Genomic DNA, 24,826 nt, shown 5'->3' with positions numbered 1-24,826 from the left:
CCCCAAGGTTACTCAGGAACTTTTGCTGTAATGATAAATGTGTTCATCGGACTCTGCCAGTTTCAGTTTCTCTGTCTACCCTCTCTTTTGTATATCGTGGATCCCCCCACTTTTTGGGCAGGTTTTATTTGCAATTTTGCATTTTTACCACTCCAGGTGCACTGCTGGTACATGAAGAATAAATAGGTATAGAAACAAATGCACAGCTGCAGGTGTTGCACAGAATATAGTATTGGCATTGAATTATCCAGGATTGTGATGGTCAGGAAATCAATGCTCAGCATGAGATCTACCATTAAAAAAATAATCTGGGCAGTGCAATGAACACCTAATTTGGCTTGTATGGGGAAACAGATGAGGCATAAGAAATAGCATGGAGGGGAGTGTCCGAATTTACATTTGGCACAAGTCTGCTTTTTGTATGCAGCACAGTCCTATAAATGTTGCATGCTTTATGTCAGTAATGAGGCTGCCAACCTTGGCACGTGCATTCAAGTTGTTAAATAGCATAATGATGTTTGGAAAGCAAACATTTGGCAAATGTTTGGTTGATATGTGGGTGAACACTTTTGCCAAACAGCCCCCCCCCAACCCCATTTCACAATATAGCTGTCTAGAGAGAGTGAGATGTGCATTTGGTTTGAAAATATATGAGTAATTATTAAGGCTTTGCATATTTCTCAAGAAACTTGGAAGTTTTATGCTTGCTAAAGTCTGCGCCAATTTTTTTTTTTAATGTTATGCATTTTATACTTCTCTGATTTCTCCCTATATTTTACTTCAGAACACAAAACTTTTTCTATATTAAAATATCAGGAGTTAAAATATATTGCTATGATGCATCAAAAAGTTTTTGTCACTGTCCCAGTACTATATTATGTGTGATGGTGGTATGGCTTTTTTTTTTTGCAAGGGAGAGGGGGGAGCATTTGCTTATTCTTGTGTTCATGTTTTGGGACTGTCTTGCAGACAAATGCAGAGCACAATGTAGTTAGGTGGCGGATCCTTACTTTCTTATTTCACCCAATTAATTGTGTTCAAAATGTAACACAACAAGAACAACAACAACAACAACAACAAGGTTGTAGGACAACATGGGGTACGCATGGGGAGAGGATGAGCCAAATCCTTTTGTGTTAGGGTTAATCCTTGTGCTAGCAGAACCAGAATAGCACGCAAGAGTTCTGTTGTCCTACATCTGCTTCCCCTGCATATCACTCTGCAATAGCTGATGCCAGAGTGTCATTGCACTGGCAACACATTTTTTTTCTGCTGATGAAGCACTGTGCTTCATTGGCACAGGAAATGTAACTTGAGCACAAGATTACAAATGGCTGTAACTCTGGAAAGATATGTGCATGAACCTTGAGTGCAGCTTGAGGCATCTTTGAAGATTCTGCTGAACCCATTCATATGGCTGAAGGGGAATGCAGCCTGCCAATTCAGCAGTATGACTGTAGCATGAAGTCCAGACGGATCTCCAGCTACATGTACAATTCTACCCTGTGTGCATGCACTGGAATTGCAAATGAATTAGAAGAAGAGTAATTACAGCTGAAGACAAAGGAGTCTTTCTCTCACTCCTTTGTAGATCTGAATATGTCTAGCTCAACAATCTTAGGAATACGTTAATGGTGTTAACTGAACCCAAGTGAACAAATAGCTTTATACTATATGGTGAACAGTTATAGTATCCAGTTCTTAATACAATTATTAAAATATCCACATTGCCTAGAACAGTGTTTCTTAAACAGTAAACTGGGATCTGCTAGTGCGCCTTGGATCCTTTTCAGTGCCACAGCCTGCCCAGTGCTTCCTTACTTGCCTGTCCCTCTCTACCCTAGCCAGGCCACAGCACTTTAGTCGGACCACTTACCAGCAACAGCAGCGCCTTGCATGCCGAGTGAAGGTGGCTGAGAGAAAGAAAACTTCACAAATGGGGGAACGAAGGAAAGTGGGTCTCGTTTGGGGAAAGAGATGTTGAAAAATAAGATAGATTACTATTTATTTGTGTATTTATTATATATAAACTAGGAATAAAAATGAGGGGGAAAGGATATCCTTGTTTTGCCCTGCTTTGTTCAAGAAGCTTGCTCACTCCCCAAGCAGTGAAGTGTGCAGGATGGCAGCGGAAGCAGCCTGATCAGTTGGCAGGGGGGAGATGAACAGCGAGTGGCGAGCCTGGCATTTTGTCATGTTATTTTAGTTTCAAGATGGCATTAGTGTCTGGGTTGGCCACTAAGGTGGTGAGTTCCCCACCATTTTTCTTAGCAAAAAAAAGCACTGAGGAAAGGTATAGGATTAAGAAGGGAATGTAAATGGAAGAGAGATGAAAGAAACTGGCAGTTGGGGGGAGGGAGATAAAGTACAAGTTAAGTATGAAAGGTGTATGGAACTTTAAGAGAACTCTGAGGCAAAGAATTTAGAAATTTCCAAAGATAAAGATAAAGATAAATTAGATATCAGTACAAAATGAACTGATTTTGATTTGTAGCTCAAAGGGCCAGGGGTGTATGGATTTTTGCCTAAATCAGTCTAAAACAACCTGTGGGCCAATCTCCCCCTCCAGATGTCCCACGAGGCCCACTTGTCAATCAGCTGATATCCCATATGACATCAGCCAATGGAAAGAAGTACAGGGTGCAAGGAACTTTCATACATCCCACCTCTTCTGTTTGAGCCTCAAAAAGGAGCATTGGGGGATGCTTGAAAGCCATTTCAAGAAGGTACCCATTGCAAAAATTGGCTACTTGCATCCAGGCAATGTTTTCAAAATACAACTCTCTTTTCTTTTTCTCCCGTTCCGACTGGGGAGTGGAGGGGTGGGGTGCATGCTGGATGTCTCCCTTTTGTGCAGAGTTTTCAGACATCCCCTTGACAAATTAGGCTCCTAGGGGAAGGGAAATAAGGTTCTGGCCTGCCATCCAGAAAAGATTCCCCACCCTTGCTCTGAAATCCACTTTGTAATAAATGATTTGAAACTAAGAGCTAATCTAAAAAGGCCATAGAACAGATGGTGTGTGTGTGTGTGTGTGTGTGTCACACACTCTCTCTCACACACACGAGCACTTGGATGCACATGCATAAAACTGATTTCTACAATAATTTTACAGATTGTGTGAACTGACCCTTACCTTAAAGGTTCTATTCTGTCTAACTGTAGTCATTGACAGTAAATCAAACCACATATGTCAGCTGCTGCAAGAGCAAAATTTATGCTCTGTTACTTATTAAATAAAGTGTAAGGCATCACCCAAGATCATAAAGATATGAATTGCAAAGAATACCACAGTATATTGCAATAAATTTCCCAAGCCCTCCAGGTAGTTTGGGATGAGATTTGTACCTAGTCAGTATTTAACTATTAATTGCTACAGAAGTTATACACAGAAGGTGTATAACAAACTATGATTTGTATGATTTGTATGAAGGTGTATGACAAACACGGAGCCTTGGTATGAAACTGGTTTTCACACTTAGGGTTGGATCCAGACTAAGCTAGTCACACTTGCTCCCATTTAAATCAGTGGGGACCAAAGTGTAACTAACTTGCTCTTCATCACCCTCGTGGTTTCTGTAAACCATGGCTTGGTGTGACATCTGAGTTGACAAACAGCGGTATTCCCAATGCAAGGCAAATAACAACTTGGAGGGAAGTTGGAGTGGTATTCACACAGTGCCTGACAATACGGCCCTCTCCTACATAAATCCCCATGTTCATCCTTTCTCCCCAGCCTGTCACCCCACCCCACCCTTCCACTCCCTCCGCAACATGTTTCTGTTGTGGCAGAGCTCTAATCTCCCTTTAGGTGGTTTTCCTTCTCTTTAGAAGGTGTGGGGTTTTTGTTTTTTGTTTTTTGCTGCAGCTCTTAAAAGCATAGTGGTGGGGAACCTCCATCCCATGGGCCAATCTTACTTCTAGCATCAGTAGCACACCTCTTATTCCACTGGTTTCTGGCTGCCATGCCGGTTTCTTCATAATGTGCCAGTCTCAGTGGAGAGGAAAACAAGTTAGGCAGTTGGAAGCCTGTATAATGAAAGTTGCTGCCGTTTCACAGCAGCAAAAAAACTTTTTAAAATAAAGGTTCCTGGTGATAGTTAAGAACTCTGCTGCCCCCTTATGAGGTAGTGAGGGCAGGTAGCATCAGGCATCAGTGGTGGCGCTGAAAGTAGTGATAGCTCCAACCACCTGGCTCTTTTCTCAGCTTTACCCAGGCAATGAGAGGGTAAACCAGGTGACCAGAGTTGCCACCATATAAATTTCCCAACAACGCTGCTTGACCCTGACATAGACTCACCCTACAATGCCATTGTTATTGCCCAGCCCAGAGGCATTCTGGGGGAATTAAGATGATGGTGACTCCTCTTATTTCCATCAATGTGGCACGTTAAAATAAATAAATTGAAGAAATGCCAGGGTCAGCTATGGTTGGCTGTCTCGGGTATTTGGAACTTTTTATTTGCCCTACATATACTGGTTCTGTGCCTGATCAAATAAAAGCATGGCAAAGTGGTTTGGTAATATTATCCAGGATTTGTGGAGGGAGGGGTGAGGAGAGTGGACAATGGTTTTCAGGTTTGTTTGGAACACATTTTATTTCATTTCTAAGTGAAGATTATTGAAAACAATGGTGGCTCATTTCTGATTCTTGTGATTCTTGGTACCATTTCTGGTTTCTTTTTTATGTGGCTTCTAAATTGTGAAATCATGGTTAGGACTAATGGCGAAATCATGGTTTTCAGACTCTCTTCAAACTGTGGTTTCAATTACAGTTTGGAAAAATGAAATGTGGCCTCTGCACTAGTGAACCAGGTGACCATAGGTATTGTGACAGCATTTGTCACAATAAATTATTATTATTATTATTGTAGGACCTCAAAGGCTGGAAATTATCTCTGAAGTTAGACATTGCTGCAAGCCAGTATCACTTGTGTTACACTTTGATCACATTACTGTGCACTCAGAAGTGGTGGGGTGCACCTGTGAGAGTAAGCCAGGTAGTATGTGCACCACAGCCTTCTCCACTACATACTGTATTCCACTGGAAGAAACAAAGCCCCGCTAGTTCAGGTACAAAATCATGAAGATTAATGCAAAAAACGTATCAAGATTTTCCTTTTAATAAAATGTCAAGCTAGGTTTGAGTAATGGAATAAGAACTAACATGCATTTTCCCCCTCTTTTAATTCTATACAGTGTCAAAGGGGCAGATGCTGGCAATGGGATCCGAATTTTTGTTCCTGATATTGGCATGTTCATTGCCAGCCTTACCATATGGCTTGTCTGCAGAAACATTGTTCAAAAAGCAGCGCAAGAGGATGCAGGACAGTATAACACACAGTTTGAAAATGAAGACATGGTATGTTTGTATATGCTCTATCCTATATTTTTAAATACCTCTTTTTCTTGGAGTGCAATTAAATTACAATTAAATGAAAGTTTTTCAAACTTTGATTCTCCAAGAAAACCCAAGGGACAAAATATATACAGTGGTACCTCTACTTACGAATGGAGCTCCGTCCACCATCTTGGATGCGGTTTAGATAGGATTTTTTCTACTTGCGAATCTTTAGATAGGGTTGCTTCTACTTACATTTTTTTTCTCCCAATGCATTCCTATGGGATTCGACTTACAGTACACATTTTTTCGACTTATGAATGTGCGTTTGGAACGCATTAAATTCGTAAGTAGAGGTACCACTGTAGTGTATTGGTAGAGGACTTCCTAGCATCACCGAAGGATCAGGTTGCCATGATGTGAAAGATCTAACCTAAAGAGTTGCTTTGGTCAATTTAGACTTACTCAGCTAGATAGTCCAGTGATCTGACTCTGTATCATTCAGCTTCTCATATTCCAGTGGTTCACATTGCCTGGCAATCATACTTCTCCACATGGTGCAAGGGTGGAGAAGGAACATATGAAGAGCAGGAGAGTATGCTATGTAGTCAATGACGCTCTTAGTTGAGGGTGTAATACTTTATCCCTAAGGTTTTTGAAGAGATGGATGATGAGACCAGCTCCCAACCTAATCATTGGGAGCCTTTAAAGTTTGAAAAGGCCAAAAATGACAGTTGTGGTGTGCAATGTACGTTAAGTATAATTAATTGGAAAATACTGCCTAAAGTAGGAGAGATTGTGGTTTTAAGGGGGATCTTTTATTTCTAAAGTAGCTCAAAGCAATCTGCAGTGCAACTGGCTGTACCAGGATTCATGTGGTTTTACATGAGGTGGTTCATATATAAATGCCTTAAGAATTTATTAAAATGGCAGGATATTGTTTAATGGAATCATTGCATTTTGACTTAGAATAAAGTTTACCTTTAAAATACTTTTTTGTGTCACAGTGGAGTTTAATTCAGTTTTACATATCCATTTTTAATAGGTGATTTAGGCAGTATTTCAATTTATGGAACTCTGTTCTACTATAGTGTGGCATTTCAGTGAATGTGGGGAAAGCAGTTGTGTAAATAGAAAGATCTTCACATACTTCCATAAAACTCCTCAGTGTAAGTATTTTTAAACAGGATTACATAAGCATGTTTCCTGGCTCCTGGGCAAACAAATAGCCCATAAAATGGAGCTTAAGGGGGCAGTCGCTAGCCTCATCCCTTCTGTGTGTGCTGCAGCTGTGCTCCCTATGAGAAGCTCTTATGCAGTTGAGGAAATGGCATGAGCTGGTCATGTGGAATGCAGGGTAGCTGCCTTATGCCTGGTCCAACAACCTGTTATCTCATGACAGAAACTCAGCTGGACTCTTAAAACATATGCAGTTATAATTCAGGCACAGGAAACCTTCCAGCTATGGTCCAATTAGCCCTGCTGGAGGTCTATGTTTTTCTCCACAATAGCCACCTGCCCCACAAGCTGAATTTAAGGTGGAATGTAGTATGCTTAACCCTTTATATCTCTGTGGGAAGAGAGTATCATAGGAAGGAGAATCATAATAGGTGAAGGAGGAAATGGCCCACAAGATTGTCACAGGTAGCAGATAGGAGAGCTGGGGAAAGACAATAGGGAAGTCAAGAAGGAAGAGGAAGCATAGTGCAAAAGTAGGCCTAGTGCTTTGTATCCACTAAGCCTACCTTAGCAAAGCCCTTTCATTCAATTTTATGAAAACCTATGTATGCTATATTAAACATTTAATTTTAAAAAACCCCAGCATTTTTACCCCTGTGTGTGTGTGTGTGTGTGTGTGTGTGTGTGTGTGTGTTTGGAATTGCAGCCACTGTGACTGATTTAGCACAGCTTGAAAGCTATAAAACCATCAACACAAACACAGTATAATCAGTGAAGTAATTAGGCACATTTACACTTTGTTTTAAAGCAATTGTCCAGTATATATAGCATATCACTACAGTTCCCACATTATAATACTGTACTTGTTTTAGCTTTAAGGAGGGAAGAGAGTACGGATAAGAGGAAAGAGTGAGACTGGAGTGGTGGGAAGGAAACAGAGGTGTGTTGTTAAAGGGGTGAGGGGTGGTGCCAAAGGAAGGCACTGTATCTCTGTTGTCCAAGGGTTATTGTCCATCATTGGCTTCTTCAGGTGCCTCAGAAAGAGATTTGGGTTTTGGCAAGGCTTTGGGTGAAAAGGCTCTTCACTTATAGACAGCTATCAATAACCCCTTAGTAGATCTCATAACATAGCTGACAAGACACGATGGTGCTAGTCCCAAGCTCTCTGGTGAATGTTCAGTGGGAATATGTAGGTTTTCATCCCTAGTGCTTCATTGTAACCACAAGGAAAACATAGAACATATATGAGCTGGACTAATGGGAGTGGGGAAATTAGTGGACAGATGAAATGCAGGCCTGCAATGAGCCAAGGGTGTGTTTTTAATTAGTATTGAATTATAAAGTTTTAAAATTCTACATGATCCTAGGCTGCTATCCAGTTCATTACCACTCTTAAATGGTTGCACATTTAGAGCAAGCTTGTCTGCAGGCCCTTTTTATTAGGGCTTAGACAATTTAAAGCAGGTGAATTCAGCTGGAGAAATGCCCAGACTGCAGGCTCTGTGAAGTACAATGCGATTCAAAAGGTGAAAAAGGTGAAAAAAGCAAGAGAGAGAACATTTAACTTCACAGCTGCAAGCAAGAATTAAGATACTGATTTGGTGCAGATGTAGTATTAACTGTTGAAGGGGTTTTGGAACAAAATTAGCTTTCTTTTACAGCCATATGGATAAATAGCCCAAATTAGTAAGAACCTTGAAATGAAGACAATCGGAAAAGATTTCATATCTTTAACTTTCTGTTGATCTTAACCAGTGCTTTGTTTTGTATTGTGCAGTTTTGCTCATTATTATTTAGTCTTCTTAAGCTTACTCCTTAAAAGTTCCACTCAGGGCAAAGTAGATATTTTAGCAGCACAACACATTATCGGAATATGAATCTTGCATATTTCCTTTAAAGTTAAAGCACAACATGGATAGGTGGGAGAAGGCAGTGAATCATTCCTTTGCTTGCATGCTTCATCCCACTTCTTTTTCTGTTGAGAGTTTCAGTCTTGCCAAGGGAGACTAGGGGAGCAGACTTATTCATCAGCTGTGCTGAGAGACAAACTCTTCAACTTTTCCTCAACAGTCCCCTAGCAGCAGCAAATCTACCAAGCAGTCCAAACTATTTCCATCTTAGCTGGTCTTACTATGAACTGTATAGTGACCCTGGCCTATTGCAGGCCATGTATATAGGTGTGTTCTTTCCTTATGCTCCTAGATTTTTTTTATTCGGCACCTAATTTGGGCTGCATTCCTGAATCCTTGCTGTTATCATTGTGATTAGCATAGTTGCCTCACAGGTTCCTGGTTTCCTCTTGGTCTGTATACTATTTATTTCATTTCGGAGTGGGCTACGTACTCCTCTTTGGTATTGAAACCATCAGTACAGCTCCACTGAATTCCATACATACCATTACAGCTTGAAAGCAGTAGAGTGGGCAGTTACCCAGTTCTGAAATACACAGTTGTGTTATCATCATGTCTAGACTGCTTCTTAGAAAGAGAGCAATCTGTGAACAGGTCCAGATGTCATCTCAGTTTCACATCTTGGTGTAATTGTCACATACAATATTCCAAATCCATTGCACTTTCTTTTTTCCCTAAGGTTTTTCCTCCTGTTGCTGCAAGTGGCAACAGCAGCAACTGTGCTGGCAGATCAGCTGCCATTTTGCATCCTTCATGCCTGGGCTGTAGTGTAATTGCAGCGTGGTGGCTGGTTAGGAAGGGAATAACGAAGGCCTCACACACATAAAAATGTGTTAAGATTATACAAAGTGGCTGCCTTCTCCCAGGAAGCTAACTAATTGAAAAATCTCAGAAATTTCCCCCCAAAAGTATATTCCAAGAAATTTCAACTCAGCTATACATACTCTTGTGCAGATAAGATGGTGAAGAAGTTCATATAATGCTCTTCACCACACACAATAATTTAGGTCAATAATATTTCAAAAAACAAAGATTTAAAAATTGTAGATAGGCACCAATCAAACTTTGCTGTAAGGAAAGAAATAAAATACTGAAATACTTTAATATTGAAATTCTATTTTCCGCCCCCCCCCTGCAATATATTAATGAGTTTCAAAAGAGTGTAGTTTTGTTTTGTTTTTTGTTTTCACTTTGCCCTTCAGAAGCTGTTCGACTGAGTAAGGATGTGGAACTGATAAATATTGCATTTAGGTTTGGCATTGATGTATGCCCAGCATCCTATGGTTGCCCTTAATTGATTTGGGTTCTGAAATGAACATGCATTAGAGGCTCCTAATGCAGCATGCTGTTTGGGAGACTGCTCCTTCATTTGTGATTTACAACATTGCTGCTAAATTTGGGAGGAGAGGCGGGAATCAGCAAACAAAGCTGCGCATGGAGCTAGTATAAAAGGGCCTTTATGCTGGTTTAGAAATATCATATTCACTTCCATTCCTTATTATTTCAGTACAGTCAAAAAGTGATGTGGGGAGAAACACTGCCATGCTTGTGTCAAGCTTCTTTGGGAGTTATTTGGAGAGAGCCAAAGATTCTTTAAATATTCTTCCTTTTTCAAGAGGGAGCTGATTATTCTCCTGCACTCGAAGGGCAGTGCTCGTCTGAGTCTGACAGTTTAGAATTTAAAAAGAGCTGTGGATGGAAAAAGAGCAATCTTAATCTCTTTTTATTTAAATGGATGGTTAACCAAAGACAATAGCACACTGCTTTTTAAAGCATTTTCATTTACTGACTTTTCTGAAAATGTGAACCATTCGTCTTGATGCCCAGAGCTGTTAAACTGTCTGCTGTTCAAGGCACTGCGCATCCTGTTGAAACACTTGCATGTCAGTCATCACCGTCCTGCAGAATTCTACACCATGCATACAATTTTCTGTTGAATTCTGCCGCTTTGTAAAACATTGTTATTATATAACAATTTAATAGAAAACGTTGCTTTCTATTAAAACAGTGTATCAATCTGGTGATTTGTTTAAAGCCATTTGTTTCAAATGCATTTTTATATAGAATTCTTAAATGCATTTTAAAACCACCAGTTCAGCTGTCCAACCATAGGTGGACAGTAAGTACAAACTGTGCCTGAATTATTCTTTGGTCTTGTGGCTATTTTTTAAAAATTTATAAACAGAAAAACAGAAACCTAAAACCCATTATCAAGGGTCGAGAATAATTTGCAAAGATTCAATGCTCAACTTGTATCTGGAAGGAAATGCAATATCTTCAAAGAAGGCAATTTGTCTAACATGAATAAAGCAGATATCTTAAGGAAGCACCTGTATCCCTGAGAGAGCCTGTTGTGTAAGCTTACCAGTCCAGCTGTGAAAGCTCATGGAGTTAAAACAATTAGTATACTATGTTAAACTTTTTTGTTTGATTGATTCATTGCAGACTGTAGTGGTTCAACTGATTCCAACAATAGCATTGTTGACTCATTAAAATGTTAATGTTGATAACAACATATTTCTATTTCTTCCAGACAATCCAAGTTTTATTGTATGGTATGTTTATGGATGTCCTACTCATAGCACTCAGTACAACACAAGAATGGATTGCATGAATGGATTTTAATTCTCACCAGGGCAGCTTGCTTGTGCATGTGTCAATGAGATCTGAGAGGCTATCTCAGCACATCAATGTTTATACTGTATCAGAGGAAACATTAAAAGCTGGATGTTAATAAAGCAGCCTCAAACATAACTAATGGACATTCTGGCTCTGAGCACAGTAGTAGCAGTCACAGCTGCTATAGAAGTAGTGCTGCTTCCTGTCTGTATTTTATCTGCATTTGACAGGTTTTTTATTTATTTATTAATGTTGAGTTTCTAGGCTTACCCCAATGATTGAAGAACCAAATAATACATTTAATGTTCTTTTTGCCATCTTGTACCCCAGTGCTGTGTAGAAATACATATTTTTACCATTTTAATTCAAAGAGCAACACTTCTACATATAGGCGAAATGAATCCATGTTGTTATAATATCACTTAATAACTCTATAAAACAAGTGAAGGGTTTTGTTAATACTGTATCAAACAATGTTTCTGATCTACTTCATGGGAGGCTTGGGACTTAGCTGCACAATAGAATTTTGAGTCACCCAGAAAGATCCTTCTTTGCGGCATTGTTCACAGCCAGATGCACTTGCCTTATACCCCTCTTTTTTATTTCTATGCGCTCTAGATAATGTGGCCTAAGGTAGTAGTATCCATATGGCATGGACTACATAACAGCTCAGTATATTAGGCTCAGAATTAAGAGGTTCTTCCTACTGTAAGAGAAACTGTGGGACATCTAATAGGTGAAAGGAGAGGCAAAGAGAAGAAGGATTTGGGTAGGAGACAGACATGTAAGATGGGTTTAGAAAGTGTCCCAAACAGAAGTGGGAAATAGATGCCTATTACACACACATATGCATACATACACACTGAATCAATTTCACATTTATGTTTTGTGTTTTTGTGGGTATACATTTACCATTTACATGTCTTTGTACAATTTTGAGGAGTGATATATAGAATGATTAATTATGTGTTTCCCTGCTGGGCAACCCCTGAGTAGCTATTTGGGGCAGCACTAATGAGAGAGGTTTCTGCAGCCCTGGGTGTTGCAAGGGTCAAAGCATGGACGGAGGAAGGCTGTTGCGTTCTAAAGGCGCCTCAAAGAAAAAACTAACTGAGCATCTCAATAGCAGAACATACTAGCAAGTACCAGTAGTGATGATGCCATGATACTTGGATGGTGGAATTGCAACAAACTTGGGTTTTTTGACAAACATGAAATTTGGTAGGCCAGCCTGGAACCCCAGCAGCAGACTAGGAGAATGAGACAGAATGGTGAAATGAAACAGAATGGATTTTTAGGAGTGAGGATATCTCCTGGATTCAGTTGAATTTGAAATGAATCCTTATACAAACCTGCTGAAGCTCCAGTCCTTGGAGTCTGACAGCAGTAGTACAATTTCTTTAGGTTGCTATGATTTAAGTGACTTTAAAATACAATATTGCACATGCTCAGAGCTTTCATTTTTAAATCTGGGTTCGTAAACTGTATTTAGTTTGTCTTTTCCTCTAACATATCAAATGTAGAAGCATTTATGAAACAACGTGTGGCAGTTACAGGATGGGAACAAAGAAACAAAACAACTTTATTTTGTGCTGAAATAATAATAATAATAATAATAATAATAATAATAATATCTCTCTCTCTCTCTCTCTCTCTCTCTCTCTCTCTCTCTCTCTCTCTCTCTCTCTCTGTGTGTGTGTGTGTGTGTGTGTGTGTGTTTGTAGCATTAAACCATTAAGTCCAGGGTCCAGGGTCTACAATTACCTTGCACCACTGGAGTGCTCCTGGCATGTTGGTGACTTTAGCTGTCTGGGTAGTACATAGAAAGGACTAAAGCTGCAAGCCAGTGTTGAGATTTGAAAACAGGAAGTATAGCAAAAGAACATCTTTCCTCATTTGTAATATTCTCTTATTTCCAGAATGAAGGGGAGAGACTAGAGGCAGATGATGCATTAATATATGAAGACTTAGATGATGCAGAACATGGGGAAGAAGAATCTGAAGAAACCACAAAATTAAAACTGCTGCGTAGAATTGCCTCAATAGCTTCAAAAGTGAAGGAGATTATTGGCAACATTATAACCACAGCTGGAAAAGTTGTTATTACAATTTTACTTGGTACAACAGGTGGGTTTTCCTCTTTTGAACAATTTCTCAAATCCCACAGGGATTTTAGCCCTTCCATAGTTAAGGTTGATTTTATTTACTGGTACATGAAAAAAAAAGTTGCTTAATTTGTTACATTACATACAGTTGTAGAGCCATTACTTCTAGCATTTTTTAAGAACCTATTATAGACAGATTAAGTATTTAAGAAGTGAAATGTCATTAGATGCTGCGGTTTTTTTATTTAACTTGGTGTTCACCTCATAGAGTGTATGTCTTTAAAAACAAAGGATACCCATTAGAATATTTAATTTAAAAACGAAAGATACCCATTAGAATATTTAATCTTTAAACTCAAGTGGTAGTGACAGAACTGAATGCATATGTGCAGATATTCAAACCCCCGACCCCCAATTTTCCTTTCTGAAAACTCCCCAGAAATGCAAGCTAGGTATGGTTGACACATATAAATCATCCATATAAATGCATTGGGGATTTTGTGGTGATGGGGGGGGGGGAACCTATTGATATCAGTCCACAATCATGTTCTTTAGATGATTAGATAATCAGTTCACATTTTGAGATGCAATGAAATGTACTTACCATGAATAATTTTATCCAGCTACTTGCAGGGCTCCCAAAAACTTCAATTAAAGTGGAAAAATGTATTTGATTTTAGTTAAAGTGACCTTAGGGATTTTTTTAAACAACTGAATTTTCAAAGAAGTTGATTTTTAGTCATCTTGTTTAGCTTTCACATTGTAGACATATCATGAGTACAAAAGAGAATAATTGCCCTCCATTCATTTTTTTCTGTAGGAATGATGTTGCCATCACTGACTTCAGCTGTGTATTTCTTTTTATTCTTGGGTTTGTGTACATGGTGGTCCTGTTGCCGAGTGTTTGATCCGCTGATATTCAGCTGTCTCTGTGTGTTAATGGCTATATTCAGTGCAGGCCACTTAATTGGACTTTACCTGTACCAGTTACAGTTTTTCCAGGAAATTATTCCACCAGATGACTTTTATGCCAGGTAGGATATTATTATTATTGTTATTATTATTATTATTTATTTGCATCTTTCAGTAAATGGGACTGTGACAGAAAAGCCGCAAAAAGATTGAGTCACATTGTGTGAGATATGCAAAATGTATAAATGAAGCAGTACTGTATACAGTGAAATATTTGAAATTTATATGTCAAATGCTGGGGTAAAGAGACATACCGTACTTGGTTGTATCCAGTGGTTGTGTGAACGAGAGGCAGCTCCTGCAACTGATCTTCCCCTTCTTTCCCTGCAGCTGCCTGGACCCTCCTGAAAAGCATCTTTAGAGGGTCAGGGGTGCCTATGAAGCATTGTGGGCTGTGCTTTACAGGACTGCAGTGGGAGGGGGGAATTGCCTGAAAGTGAGGAGCAAGGTTTATTACAGGAATTAGAAAATGTGTCTCTCATAGGAAAGGATGGTGTCACCTGGACAGATTCTTTGTGTTCAGCTACTGTTGAATTCTTCCTTACTTTCTTTGATTTTTCATGTTTTACATTTGTTGACACTTATCTGTCAAATTTGCTGTTTCTGTACTGTGGAAGTTGGCATTCTCAGCAGCAAGAAAGTGCTTTCATCTGTGAATTTGAGAAGGTGTGTGAAGATATAAGTGCTTTTCTGCCATCTACAGGCCAGAAATATATATATATATTTATAAACACCCATTGAAAATAGCACATATTTTAAAGTTGATTATTGTTCAATGGTCATTTATATTTCACTTTTCAAAAAACAGCAGAAATCAATATGCAGAGAATATATCCTACTCTTTCAATGAGGTTTTTAAAAAGTACTTAATTTGTTTATATAAGAATGCATGGTGCAGTTTGTTCAATAATCTACATCTAGCATAAATGCCATTTAAAGCAACAGTAATGCTGCTAGTCTGCCTGTGTGTGTGCTTTAGCTAGTATTTCGTAGGAAAAAGTAAGGTTTACTTTAATAACAAGGAAGAGACAAAGAGATTTGCCAACTTCAATCCACAAACCAATGTCATAAGTACATTATAGTATAATGAAAATATAGAAGTCATTTTTGCTCTGATAGTACTATTGAAATTTATATATTTTATTTAACAAAATGTATTTGATTTAATGAAAAAATGTGCAGCAGCGTTGCTAGAAGGTCATGGTATCCAGGAAGCAGGAAGGCACCAGCAATGGTGTCTCACAAGTGGGAGAAGAGGCACCTTTGCAAGGTGAGCTGATGGCTCAAAGAAGATTAGAAGTCCCAGATTTTGGCAGAGGGCAGGCGAGCTGCTCCAAGTGGTGTCACAGGCCAGATGTATGTAGCTTGTGAGTTCACCACTGGTTTCATTTATCTGAATATGCCAAAACCATGGGATTAGGATTCTGCTTTGTGGCTGGCATATGTCAGTCCATTAGCTCTGGCTTAGTCGCCCTTAAAATCAACAAGATACTGTAATTCCCTAATAAGTTGATGGTGACTTTTCCATCTCTATTTTTAAATAGTGTAATCCATCTGGGACATGACTTTTGAAATTATGTTTGGAATAAATAATAAAGCTTTGAATCTGTACAAAGTGAAATTAGTTTACCTTGCCTACCTGAAGAAATTGTCAATCCCCGTGCTTTGTGGAGTTGCTGAAAAAAAATAGTTTTTTTAGTAATGCACTCCAGAGTATGAAACTACTTACAATAATCCTAGTTTGCTGTGTAGGGTAAGACTGCTGTCTTCTTAATTGGCTCAGCTACTGAGAACCTGTAACAAAACATCTTGAAAGAATCCCACCTTTCAGAACAGCACATGCCTGAGGCCATTGAATATTTTTTTGAAAATAAAAGCAAAAAGTAAAGGCAAGAGATTAACATAATAGTGAGGATAAATGCTTTCTTTTGTTAACAAAGGGATAAACTTACATTTCCAACTACCAGTACACTGTCTTAACCAGTTTCCAAAAATTTAGCTGTACAAATCTCCTAGGCACCCTTAACATATATATAGAAATGCTGGTCACCATTTTTTAATATAATGATATAAGTGAGTTTCAAACAGATTTTCAAGATCCTAGTATTCTTACAGATTAGTTCAGCAAACATGAAATATACTGCCATTAAGTCCAGCAAATGACTGCACACTTCTGAGAAGACACAATATTTTACTGCTTGGCTCTGAATACATATTCCATAAGCTGCAGAATAGGTTTCCATCATTGTGCCTGCAATATTTTCTGCTGTTCTGACTTGTACTTTAAATACTAGTGTCTGAGTTTAATACAAATTACTTAAGTTATTGGATGAAATTATATTTGCATAATTTATTTTATATTTGATGAACTTGCAGAATTTGGCTTTCGGTGTTATGGAATATTTGTTTAACTATTGACAGAGCAGAAGCAGCACTGCCAACCTAATGAGAAGCTGGTGGAAAGTATGCAAGGAAAGAAAGGTTGTTGGAAATTTGGAACTGATGCTGAAACGTTTAAACTTGACTGATGGAAAGCAATCCTCTTCATTTTGTCAAACTATAATGAAAAGAGGAAAACAATATGCATTTAATTATTTGTATAACTAGATGTCTTGTATGAAGACCAACACTTCTTGGCTGAAGCACTGAATGAAATTTCATTATAAAAATGCTATTGCAAGATTAGGATGATCTTGTTCACCTATACTAACTTTTTTTAAAAAAAAGAAAGGTATTTTTTATTTTTGAGAATATAGATATAAAAGGTCAGAAATAAATGAAGATAAAATAAAAAACCTGTGAGTGAACTACAGAGGGTCTTTACATCATCTTCAATATTAAGAAATAAATATGGAGAGATGATTTTACATCAGAATGAAATCAGATCAGAAACAGAATATTGTTGGCTATTGACAATCATACACACAATTTTATTTACTTTTTTTAAAAAAATAAAAATAAGCTGCTTTTGCAGCAATATAAACATTAAATTAGAGTAATATAAAAATATATTACTATACAGTGGTACCTCAGGTTAAGAACTTAATTCATTCTGGAGGTCCGTTCTTAACCTAAAATTGTTCTTAACCTGAGGTACCACTTTAACCAGGGCCGTCTCAACCATGTCGGGCGCCGGGGCGCCATGGTGCGGAGATCGCTCCGCCGCCCCCGCTCCGCCCCGTTTCTTATTGCGGCTGGTGGGCGGGCGCAGGGCACAGCATGGCTTCCGTGTGGCTCTGTCGCGCGATGCCCCCCTGCCGGGCTGGCGCCCTGGCGCCCTGCGCCACCCAGCCTACCCCTAGAGCCGGCCCTGACTTTAACTAATGGGGCCTCCAGAGCATGATTTCTGTTCTCATCCTGAAGCAAAGTTCTTAACCCGAGGTACTATTTCTGGGATAGCAGAGTCTGTAACCTGAAGCGTCTGTAACCTGAGGTACCACTGTATTAAAATTTTGAAAATACAAGGTGGGGAACAAAAGTCACCACAGTTACTCAAATCAGAATCTACTGCCAGGGGAGGGAGGTTCAGTCTAGCTGTTACAGGTTTTTTCATTAGAAAAACTGCAGGTTTTTTCATTAGAAAAACTGCAGGTTTGGAAACTGCTGAAAACTGCAGGTTTGGAAAGAGACTGAGGATGCCTTCAATAGGTTGTCAGCACTCAGCTCCCTAGCAACTGCTCAATAACTGCAACTATTCAATTGGAGTATCTCTTCACCTTTTTTGATAGCTCTATCCTCATCTGACCAGTCCCAAAATCCTGTCCAACACTTAAACTGAGCATTGTAGATGAGAAAAAAGAACCCTGTGCAGATGTTTATCTCTGGCACTTGTTGAAGGCAATGAGCAAACGTAAAGAAAGCAAGTGGGAATTCTTATATTAACAAAACTGGAAATTAATGATAAATGATGCAATAGGTATGGAACTAGTAAAAGCCAAGTTAGGTAGTATCAGCTAATGACTGAAAGGCTTTCCTTGCCCCCAGTCTCTTGCTCATGTTTCCCAGGATTATTTCAGAACTAGAATAGTCCCACATAGTCTCAGACTACATCATGAAGATCCACAGTTGACCCTGTCTAGTTGAACCTCAATTTGTGATGCTAAAGTATTTGAACTAAACACATATTTCTCTTGACTGTTGTAGAAACTTTTTAAGTCACTTCCCTGAGATGTACCAGAAATCGGGATATTTTGCTCTGAAATAGATTGGAATTAGATAAATGTTCTGTGGTATGTAGCCACCTGCCCTAATAAAGGAAAAATACCACTCACATTTGCAGATGCCTCAGAGCTTCAACCTATTTGACTTGTTTGTACAATTAATAGCAAAGCGGACAAACCCTCCCGTGTGCCATGTACTGGTGTACCTTTTCTTCTAAAACAAATTGGCTATAGATCATGGACATTATTTTGCAATGTACAAAGAACACTGACCCAATGAGATTAATGTCTGTAGCTGAAGAGTTTAATTTGCTATGCAGCCTTGAAATTTGATGCCTCTAGCTCCAGTTTCTTTTGGTTGACAGTTGCTAGGCTCTTCAGTTGATTTTGATTCATTATTCTAGGACACACCAGGATGTACCTCTTAATTCCAAAATACACCTCCTAATATAGCTTCCCTGCACTCTTCATTTGTGTTCTTTCTCATAGTCTCTCCTGTGTTTGAGGTTTATTGTAGGAACTGCCTGTTCATCATTTTGTAGAGCAGAAATAATGCTCTTTGACACTTCTCAAACATCTCAAAATAGTATTTTACACCAGCTTAGTGGGCTTTCTGAGTTAACCATGTAAGGCTCTGAACTACTTTTCCTAAAGGCACATAATTTGCACCGTTTTTTAATTTGCCCACAACCTGATGCTGCAGACAGGTTTCTAGAGATGTATTGAGTCATACTTGGAAGTAATTCAAAGAAGAAGAAAAAAGCTCTTTCAACTCGCCACTTTTTTGTAGCAACCTTTTGGCTCTTAAAAGAATATGTGCCTTCAATCAGTTTCTGCTGATACAACAGATGTGGCCATTACTGGGTGGGGATAGCTTACCCACAATAGTCCATGCATTGGTAACTTCAAGACTGGATTGCTGCAGTACATTGTATCTGGGGCCTTTCTTGTAATTGATCCATGAACTGCAGTTAGCATAATTGCTGATGGGAAGTATATTTTTCATGATCCTGAACCAGATCTAATCTGGGTTTTTTTTTTAAGATTGTCCTGAATGTTAAGCGGTATTGAAGCAGCCATTATACTGAGGCTGCTCATAGTTGCCACCTCTGCCCCTCCACTGCCTTTTCCTCTCACCTCCTCCAGCTAGAATGTTTGTTTGCTACAATTGCAACAAAATGGTGCAGACACAGCCAGCTGAGCCACATTGCCTTCCTTCCTCAGTATGCAACATTAATGGGTGAGAATGGTACTGCATTGGAGGTGGTGATAAAGAGGTGTAGCAGTAGTGAGGCAACAGCAGGGAGGAGGAGGGAGGCAAAGGCATCCCAACCACAATGTCTCTATCTATCTACAACACTTACATAGCATAAATTAGGCTGGCATGAGGCAAGACACCTAAGATACAGTGCTTGACTGCTGCCTATCAATTAATTTGGAAAAGCAAATAGCTCCGAATTGGGCTAGCACTGTACGGTGAAACCGTGTCTCCTGCAGCAGTACCCTTGGAGTCTTGTTAAGCAAGATTTTTTTCTGATGTGTGTTGGGTGCTTCTAAACCAGGAGTGAGAAACCACACTCAGAGACCAATACAGCCTTCTACTTTTCTCCATCTGGCACTTGAGACCCGAGGCCAAGCCACATCTCCTCCTCAGGTGACATCTCTTGCTGACTTTCCTCTTAATAGTAAAAATCATATCTCATCCAACCCATTCTGATGAGTATATTTATAGAAGCTGAAAGATTAAGACCAGCTTGCACATAGTTCTGTTAGCTCTTCCTTTTTCTTTCTCTTTGTGTAGGCTTTAAAAAATAAATAAATAAAATAAAATAAATGTGGAGCCCGCTGCTTACAAGAATCATCAACACATTTCTGATCAAAAAGAAAGTGGATGAAAACATGAATAATAGTAGAAACTATTCCCATTATCCTAAAATCTGTTGAAGTTTGAAAGCCAGATTTTCATTGTTATTATTTTTTATAGAACATCTGGAAGGTGCTTTCAAGTCATTGTAATGGTATAGCCCCTCGTCGATCACTTTATTCATCACTTCCTCACTAAGTTAAAATAGCTTTGTAGAACAAATTTTGAAAATATTAAAAATTCTAGATTGGTTCTTATTACCACTTTTCGGAGTTTTACTTAAGAGCCTCAGGGAACGTAAGATGGCATTTCCCTAATGGCATGATTTGATATAAAATATATTTTGTGTTGTTAGTGCCTATGCATCTAGGTAGCAATAAAATGCTAGTAATGTCTTAAGATAGCCCTTTGCAATCTATATAGATCCTTGTGGTTGCATGTTTTAATCTGGGTGGTCTTCTCTCTAGATGATAGCAGGGAATATTGTTCCTTGTGCTTAATATTTCCTGCAGGATATAGCAATAGTGGGAGCACCTCCCATCACTATGTCTACTCAGAGCCAGAACTGGAGGCCAGTGTGCATAGCTGCAGGAGATACGGTAACTTGCTGTGCTTCTGGGTCAGAAGCAGGTGGTGACACAACCTGGTTTGGCTAAGCAGGAAGGAAATAGGGTATGCAATGTGCTTACATTGCAACAAAACTACTTAGGATTATTTGACAGTATAGATCTTTAGTAGGTGTCAGAATCTAAGAAGAGAACTTTTTTGTTGTTGTTGGCAGATTAATACTGCTTGAATGAAATGCGACAGCCAGAAAGTTAATTCAAGAAATATGCTGTTTTGATATCCTGCATCTACACAGCCAAAAAACCCTATTATCTTTTTAAAAAGTTGAATATTGAAATCTTGTTCTAAGCATAGCAGGTTTGATGGCAAATAAAGGTTCATGGTTGATTCTAGGTCATATTAAATAAATAAGCCTTGTGTGTTATTGTTGCCTGCCACCAAGTTTGTTAAAAACATGTCATAAAAAGTTAACAATGAATAAATGCATAAAGCAGCACTACCCTCTATAGAAAACATACAAAGAAAACAAACTGATAAGTAACACTAGATAAGTTTGTGACTGAGCAACACTTGGTTTGGTTAATGTTTATGTTTTGCGGCATTTTCAGGATGTAACAGCTTTTCTTTTGCAGTTATCTCTGAAATAATGGTTCATAATTTTTTCCACTTAACTTCAAAACATTACACAACTACATAACTAACTACTTGCAATGCCCCCCGCACCCTGCTAACTTCAAATTTCAAAAACAAATGTCCTGTAGAAAATGAAAAGCACAAAACTTGAAACTGCTAAAAAATTAAATTGTAATAATAAGTAATACAGCAATATTTGATTCAAATACAAAAGAAAAATTAATAAAGATGTGCCCGTCAAAGGTCAATACAAGGGATGGCGCTGTGGTCTAAACCACTTACACTCTTGGGCTTGCTGATCAGAAGGTCGGTGGTTTGAATCCCCGTGATGAGTTGAGCTCCCATTGTTCTGTCCCAGCTTCTGCCAACTTAGCAGTTCGAAAGCATGCCAGTGCAAGTAGATAAATAGATGCCGCTGTGGCGGGAAGGTAAACAATGTTACCATGCACTCTGGCACTCGTCACGGTCCTCTGTACGCCAGTAGCAGTTTAGCCATGCTGGCCACATGACCCAGAAAGCTAGCTGTGGACAAACGCAGGCTCCCTCGGCCTGAAAGCAAGATGAGTGCTGCACCCCATAATCGCCTTTGACTGGTCTTAACCATCCAGGGCTCCTTTCCCTTTACCCTTACTGTGGTGCCCCTCTGGGGTCTGCGCCCTAGGCGGCTGCCTAGTTGGCCTAATGATAGCATTCGCCCTGATTACACGGTTGACATTTACCCACAGGCTTAAAATTATTCAGAGTTTTATGTTCAGCCCCTCTGCATTTCAGATTAGTTCTGTATAATAGAAAAAGTGTTGCCAGAAGGAATGTTATAATAGTGCTGGTTTTGCCATTGCCAGAAAAACTTTGATTCAGTTAAAGCAATGGAAACTAGGACTCAGTAGAAAAGAGGTATAGAGGAATCTGGGAATGAGCAATAAAAAACATGATATTAAATCAAAAGAGTGTGTGTGTGTGTGCGCGCGCGCACGCGCACACACGCACACACTGTATTTTCTTGACTGTAACAGTGTATTTGTATAGTGTAACTATTTACACTGTAGCAGGCACCCCCAAACTCAGCCCTCCTGATGCTTTGGGACTACAACTCCCATCATCCCTAGCTAACAGGACCAGTGGTCAGGGATGATGGGAATTGTAGTCCCAAAACATCTGGAGGGCCGAGTTTGGGGATGCCTGTACTATAGTTACAAGAGGGATAGGACTTTTGATTTTTAAAGTACAAGCACTGTCACAGCGACCTTCTTTGGAGGTCTTTAAGCAGAGGTTTGACAGCCATATGTCAAGAATGCTTTGATGGTGTTTCCTGCTTGGCAGGGGGTTGGACTGGATGGCCCTTGTGGTCTCTTCCAACTCTATGATTCTATGAGCAAGAGCTCTTTAGTTACAGCAGTGATTTCACAAGTGAGTGAATAAAACCTTTGTACACACCCCAACATAGGGGTTTTTGTAACCTGTGGGTATGCTTTGCTTAGTATGTAATGTAGACGAAAGTCAATAGAGGTTTCTGGATTGCTGCTGTTTAATTATGGTTTCCAGCTTTTGTGGACGAATGCAGTCATGATGTTGCATATGTTTTATAACAAAATGCATTTTTTTATCATAGATAAACATTGTATCCATACAATGTCATGGAGATTTAGAGTTTGTGGCTTTTTATTAGTGTAAAGTGGTGATACTTGTCAGAGCATAATGGTTAACAACATTGGATGACCTCAGTCATTAAGTAATAATGTACTCAAGTGACTTGTGATGGATGTTTGTGTATGGAGACAGTCATTCTGTTTTGTGAAGATAAATTCTGATGAAAGAAATGTATCAGTAGTTAATAAGAGAATTATACTGACATTGCCTTACAGGATTGTTCTGTATATATTGACGTAATAACCTATGTATGTGTGTGAAATCTTTTGCATACTTACATTACAAATATATTTATATACAGTACCTGAAACATACGATGTCATTTAGAAAGCATGCAATCCAGGTGTCAGAAATGCTTGCACAAATTTAGAAAACTGAAAATTGAATGCATCTTCTTGAAGTAAAGCTGTGCTGCTTTTCATGCATTAGAACAGTTAATAATTTCTTCAGTGTCACCATTTCTTATTAAAATGTTTATAATTATTGCATTTGAGTATTTGACATAGAGGATACATAGCAGGTGTTATATGGGAAGAAATAAGGCAGTGCTAACTAGATTATTCTCGACCAGGATTTGCAAATCTTCAACCTCTTGGTTAAGATATAAAGTATGGTTAGCATTGATACGTGTGATCCCAAAGCTGGTTCCCCCCAATCTGCAAATGATAGTTGTTGTCTGAAGCTTTTAAAGTAAGATTTCTATGTGAACCTTTAATCAAAATTAAAATTCTAGGCTGTACAATCAAACAGTAATTATACACTACAAGAATAAGACAGCAGAAGCAGCATAGATAAATAAATAAATAAATAAATAAATAAATAAATAAATGGTGTGTGGGGTTGGTACAGGTGGGCACCTGGTGAAATCCACATTCCTGTAGACGGCCCTCTGCCAATAAGCCACAGCAAACGTGAGACCCACAAATGCATATTGTGTGTGGGAGCAAGCCTTCTTTTCTGTCTGTTATCCCCCGCCACCTCTTCTCTCCCCAGTTTAAGACTTTTTGGGGGATGGAACCTGCAGGGAGACATGAATATTAGCAAAAGTAGTGTGCATGCCTCCATTTTCAGATGAACTCATCATAAAGTAGTCTGGTATTTGTGATGATAGCTATATCCACAGTTGGCTACTCTGCCATAGATGGAAGTAGAAGAAAAACGTTTTTCCTGTTTTGTTTTTTTAGAGAACAGCAATATTTCCACGCTTACATCATTATGCACTTTAATGTTAAGTCAGTATCTTGCATTTATCAAGGTCATAGGCTGTGAATGTGTCAGGAAGAGCAGATCACAGCACATATACACCAGAGACATGATTGCATTAATTCAGTAAGCTTTTGCTGGGGAAATGAATTGACAGAGCAAAAATGTGTCAGCCATCTGTTTTTTTTGTTTTGTCTTTACTATTTTCCAGTTTGATGTTTGTTTAATGTTCCTCAGAACAGTAATAAAGTTATTCATGGCTTGTATAACCTGAAATACTGCTCATGTTATGGCCGCTCTGTAGATTGGTTATGAATATTCATTTACCATTGGAAAACACGAACTTTTCTTTTTCTGCAAACATATAGAGATAATTGCACAAGCAGACTAATTGGGGAAGGGCAGGAGGTCTTTGCTCAGCCAGCTCCCTTAATTGGGTCCTGCAAGCAGCCATCTTATTGAGAAATGCACAACTCTTTCAAAAGTTTAATGCAGCTGCATGAACATACATAGGGGATGCCAACACTGAAGTGACTGCAGAAGCCAACTGGTTATATGGTGGCTTTGCATCGTCATTGAATCTCTCATAGGCATGAACCTATTGGATCAGAGTGCAGCTGGTAAGAAC

At 39.0% G+C, this 24,826-nt stretch overlaps 1 protein-coding gene across 5 annotated transcripts in view; it reads left to right on the top strand.

Moving 5' to 3' along the window:
- Positions 1 to 24,826, top strand: part of PIEZO2 (piezo type mechanosensitive ion channel component 2) — a 224,260-nt gene that overhangs the window by 116,238 nt on the left and 83,196 nt on the right. For all 5 annotated transcript variants that reach the window (XM_035124931.2, XM_035124936.2, XM_035124937.2 and 2 more), the window contains exons 5-7: positions 5,198 to 5,360; positions 12,967 to 13,174; positions 13,973 to 14,186. In XM_035124931.2, the coding sequence (XP_034980822.2) occupies positions 5,198 to 5,360; positions 12,967 to 13,174; positions 13,973 to 14,186 (585 nt within the window). The remainder of the gene's footprint in view (positions 1 to 5,197; positions 5,361 to 12,966; positions 13,175 to 13,972; positions 14,187 to 24,826) is intronic.

Source organism: Zootoca vivipara, chromosome 8, assembly GCF_963506605.1.
Source record: "Zootoca vivipara chromosome 8, rZooViv1.1, whole genome shotgun sequence".
Lineage (NCBI taxonomy): Eukaryota > Metazoa > Chordata > Lepidosauria > Squamata > Lacertidae > Zootoca > Zootoca vivipara.
This window is presented reverse-complemented; position numbering and strand designations above follow the sequence as displayed.